Here is a 5676-nt window from a genome sequence, read left to right on the forward strand (position 1 = left end):
AGCCTTTTGGCTTTCATGATGATACGAACACTGTTTAACACTTTTAAGATTCCACTTTCAATATTTATTTTGTACTTTTGAACATCCAAGAGCCCAACAGACAATAGATTCTTTTTTAGGTCTTTTACATATCTTACACCTTAAATTGTACATATGGAACCATCAAATATTTTGATTTTAATAGTACTAATACCCATAATTTTCAAAGCATGATTATCTCTCATGAGCACAAATCTTAATGAAACCGGTTCATAGAAGCTAAACCAATGGCGATGCAAAGTCATGTTTATACATTGCAGCATAATCCATCAACAAAACATCAATCAGTCGTCCCACTACCTTCATGACCTATCGCTGCTTCAATGCACAAGATGCCTCTATCGTCAGAGATACTTGTAACACATCCTTCTGAGGTTGTTGTATCAGGAGATTTCTGTACTCTTTATTTAACCAACAATCTTTCTTCTAATGTGCTTTCTTGCCATAATGATAGCACCTCTTTTAAGACTTTGATTTATTACGATAATGACTCCCACAAAAGTCATATTTCGTTGATCTGTCTCTCACCATCGATAAAATTTTTGTTTGCTTTGAACTCTCTGTTCGATCGTCTTTGTTTTTACGCTCACCCTTTTTTTTAAAAAAAAAATAGCGATAACAACATCATCAAATTGGAATTAATCGATAATATTGTTGTTAGTGATGTTAATGATGATTTGATTATATGAATCTAGTAAGCTTTGAAGAGAAAGTTCGACACGGTTCAATTTTTTTTCAATTTGACCGTCCATAATTGTAAGTTGTGAAAACTCAGATTATTGATGTGTTCTGTGAATGACGTGAATAAAAGTAACACTCTTTTATATGTATATAAACTTAACACATTAAAAATTAGGAAAAGTATAGGTGAACAATGCACACACACTCACTTTTGTAATTGTTACACCTCTGCTCACTTATTCTCAGACACTAACTAATTATTATTCACTCACTTATACTCAGGAACATATATCTATCTCATGGTTTATTATTATAGTAGTACATGATTAATTAACATGTTTATTATTATTTTATTTATTGGTGGTGCCTATCATTACCTGAAAGATTATCTTTTACATAAAATTTCTCTGCCAAAAACACTGCTACTACATATCATAAAATACTTTTTTTAATAATAATTTTGCATCTTCACATAGTATGCACATACTTCTTTTATTTCAACATTTAAAGAAAACAATTAAAATTAAACTCATACAAATTATGATACATTTAACATAAACAAGATACATTTCACACAAGATAAAATCACAATACTAATTACCCACTAAATCAAGGCGTATATATTATTTGTGTAAAAATATATATTATTTAATTTATTTTTAATATATATTTTATACGAATAATTAATTTATTGATTAATTTTTAATACGTATTTATTAACCAAATAATGTCATATTTGGTTGGAAAGGTAATCCCAAGATAAAGGCCTAAATATATGAGAATAATGAGACTCCATGAAATCCAAGTGGTTCTTGTGAAGGTGCAAATAGAGCACCCAATCGCCATTCCCTTTAGGGCTAGGCAATGGCATCACATAACCACAACCACCACCCCATGGAAAATGGCATGATTCAAATATTGGCTTTCCCCAGCCAAAATCAACCTTTGACTCAAGAAACCTTCTTCCTGAAGACACCACAAAACACGGCCCATCATACGTTTCACGAAAGATCCTGGTCACCGCCGGTACGGGGCGGTGTATTTCAACCCAGTCATTGAGCCCTAAGAAGTGCTCTTCCGTTGTTGCCACCTCTAGGAACTCGTGAACCTGCTCGGCCACCTGGCTCAGCGTCTTTTCCGCTAACTTCTCCACTGGTTCCCCATCAAATGGAATGGAAACCACGTTCCCAAAGTAACAATTCATTAGCGCTTCCTTTTTCTTGTCGCCATTGCTCAGCCTTCTTCTTCCATCAACCACAACACCCATCTTAGCAACGATCGCCTTTTTGTTATTATAACCTGTTATATGTGTACATCATTGGTTTGAATCAAGCTCGTAAGATCATATATATATATATATTTGAAAAATATAGGAAAATAAATAATAGGTTAAAAAAAATTAATTTTAATTTTAAATTTTGAATTAATTAAGTTTATTTATGTTTAATGAATTTGACATGTAGCTTATTATTCATATTGTTCATAATTTTTTGTTGTTTATCTAGGAAATATATACACGTATTAATGTATGTGTAGTTCTTCTTTCTTATTTTTTTAGAGAAAAAACTCTAGATAGCCTTGACAATTATCAAGATCAAATTAGATATTTATCTTTTTTTAAGTCTAAATATGTAATTATTTTTTATTGATGATTTGAGAATGAAAATCGTAATAGTCAGGATATATAATAGTTAACAAAATAAAATATTCACTTTCTTATCATTTAAATTGAGTAGCAACTTTCAAAATGTTGAATACTTGAATATCATAATCATAACATATTTAATATTTATAATCAATTAGGGCGGTTATTCTATATATTATGAATAAAAATGTTATGCATGTATAAAACAAAATCAATTATTGAATGAATTGTGATATATTTATGTATAAATATTTGTTATTTATATATTATTATTTTAATTATATATTTAATATTTTAATATATATTCTATTAGAGTAGATAGGTTTAGATGTAGCATGATTGATTATGAATAGAGAAGTGACATAATTGTTTACTTTTTAATTATTATTTGCATTGTTACTTTTTATTGTAAAATTAAGGGTTTACTGGCTATGTATTATGAAATGAAATAATAAACTTTTAGAAAATATATACAAAATGAGTTATTTTATACGTATTTTATAAATATTTCTAGTCACCAAAAAATTTTATAAATATTTCTCTTTTGATGCATTGTAAGTTGTAAGTTACCATCAATCATAGTTTTGGATGAAACAGAAGCCGTAGCAACCAATTTCCACAAGAATGCAGAGAAGGATACAAGCTTTGTGGGCTTGACACCACTTGAGGTTGCAAGTGCCTGAATGCGGTTAAGTTCTTCAACAGTGATGAAATATATGCGGCTGACGATTGGGCCGAGATCGGAACTGGGATTGGGCTCAGGTGGTGGAGGAAGGTGGTCGGTGAGGAGAACATACATGCGGTCAATTGAAGCAGAAGGGTGGAGAGTGGGGGGACGTCTTGGACTGAGGAGGGAGCGGCGAAAACAAGGTTGATGAGTTAAGGTACTGAGCCCTGTCGATTGGGCCAACTGGGCCCACGATACAAGAAACATGTTTGTACTGTAAGCATCGGCGATGCGATGGTCAGAAGTGCATCCTACTACTAACCCACCACACTTTAGCCAAGTTACCTGCACCAATTATACAAAAATGCATGATTAATTAAGTTAATTAAATATTCTTACAAAATAAACTGAGTTAAAGAAAAGTTTGAACTAGTTGTTGGTTAAAATTTATGATCTTTTTCCAGCACCATAGTCAACCAAGATTTTTTTAAATCTTAAATATTAAATTTTAATAATATAAAAGTAAAAAATAATTACAAGTCTTAATTAATACATCTTTTTAATTATTATCCTCACTTTTTTAAATAAAGAAATTTGAAAAAGTATAGATAACTAATAACATTTTTGAACAATGTGTGAACAATATGAATTAATAAGGTTAAAAGAGTAAATTTAATGAGTAGCATTAAATTAGGATATAGTGTATTTGTATTTGATTGGTGGTTATTCATGTTATTCAAGATAATCATTGTTTACCTAGTCCTTCCAAAATTTTTTTATTTTTTTACTTTTTAAAAGTAACATATATTTAAATTTTTTACTTTTTTAAGTAGAAAGATAATTAGGAAAATGACTTAGAATAAGAGTATTTTTCTAAAATAATTAATTATATTAGAAAATAAATAATATTTATAATATTTAATTCCATAAATAAAAAATTAAAATATAACTACCATTTATTAATACATTTCTAGTTCACTTTTTATTATATATCCACAATTAATTTATAGAGAATATATAAATAGATAAAATAATTTAAAATGATCATTCTAATATAACTATGATAAGGTGATTATGATAATTATAACATTTTAAAAAATATTGTTAAAATTAAAATAATATCTTTTATAATTAAACAATATTTTTAAAAAATATTATTAAAAAAATATTATCAAAATAAAAAAAAAGAATTTTAATTTTAACAAAAACTTGCATAGCTATACTGTAGCCACCAACTAACTTAGACATGCTACAATCCACCTCTATGTTTCAGTTTCCTTTTTTTTCCCCATAATATAGTTTAGATCGAAAAGGATATTTATCCATGCCTGAACAGCAAGCACGCCACGCTTCTTCTTTGGAACAAGCTTTCCTTCAACAGATTCATCAGGGTTATACAAGTTAAGACTCCGAAGTTCAACATCAGCCTCAGCCACAACAAAATCAACCCCACGGTTATTGCACAGAAGCTCAGGTTCACCCATGGAGTTTTGCACCACCTCACCAGCAAAAGCATAATAGGGAACCAAAGCCTTAGCTAGTGAATTCTTAAGTGACTCCACCATTGATCCAAAGCTCAGCATTGCGGTGTTATTGTAGCAAAAGAAGACGCTAGCATCAATCGGTGGAAGAAGGAGGTCAAGGTTTGAGAATGGCAACCAATGGTCTTGCATGGGAAGCATGGCTGCCACCACTTCCTCTTTGATCACACTCACTCTGAATTCTCCCATTTTTTTATGTACCAAATATGTAAAGATTATTGATGGCTTTATTGTATTTATGTGTGTTGATGAACACAAGCCACATGCATAAGTTGGCTTATATTATATAGAAAGAGATATGGATAAATGAAGAAGATAGTAAACCCGGGGAAATTAAACCAACTTGGTCCTTTTCCAACAATTTATTTTTCTTGTTGCTATAATTAATTAATCAGCGAAATGTCGTATATATTGGTAGTGACAATTATTAGTAGTGAGACCTTAAGCATTTAAGGACGATGAATTATATGCATGCAAATTAAAGAGGGTAGTTCTCTGGTGCTCGCTAAGAATTTGGTGGCTAAGGAAGGTCAAAAGTTGATCAGATAATGATTTCGTGACCTGTAACACAAAAAATTTTACAAAAAATCCTAAGATCAACTTCAACAGTAAAAAGTGTTGAGGCCTATTCCTGATAAAAATAGGGACTAGCTATTGTAAAAGCAGAAAAAAGAGTTTTTGTTGCGATAAGAATGGGATGTGAATGCTCATTTTCTACAAACGACTCATATTCTCGAGGGAGAAGTATATTAAAAAAGTATTAAAGAAAATTAAAAATGTAAAAATGTTATACGTATATAAGTAGGAGGCTAAAGTCTCAAAGATACACACAATCAATAACAAAATCTTCTTTCTAATACTCTCTTTTCTCTCTCTTTTATATATATATATATATATATATATATATATATATATATTTTTATATTAAGATATTAATTGTAGTGAATATTAATATTAGAGTCTTTACTTCCACTTCTTTATTTTATATTTATCATATCTTAGTTATTTATTTTACAACACGTTAGTAGCACGAAACTTTGATCAAATTTTTGGAAGACTTAGATAATAAATTTTTATTATGTCAAAACTCTCTCATCTTGAAT

At 29.8% G+C, this 5676-nt stretch overlaps 1 protein-coding gene across 1 annotated transcript; it reads right to left on the reverse strand.

Annotated features, from left to right (window-relative positions):
- Positions 1-1328: 1328 nt before the first annotated feature.
- LOC130983238 (coniferyl alcohol acyltransferase-like) lies at positions 1329-4812 on the reverse strand. Its single transcript, XM_057907446.1, has 3 exons — positions 4361-4812; positions 2936-3377; positions 1329-2019 (listed from the first exon to the last, which is right to left on the reverse strand). The coding sequence occupies exons 1-3, from the start codon at positions 4760-4762 to the stop codon at positions 1451-1453; spliced, it is 1413 nt and encodes a 470-aa protein (XP_057763429.1). The 5' UTR covers positions 4763-4812; the 3' UTR covers positions 1329-1450.
- Between the last annotated feature and the right edge of the window lie 864 nt (positions 4813-5676).

The sequence above is a fragment of the Arachis stenosperma genome, chromosome 5 (genome assembly GCF_014773155.1).
Source record: "Arachis stenosperma cultivar V10309 chromosome 5, arast.V10309.gnm1.PFL2, whole genome shotgun sequence".
Lineage (NCBI taxonomy): Eukaryota > Viridiplantae > Streptophyta > Magnoliopsida > Fabales > Fabaceae > Arachis > Arachis stenosperma.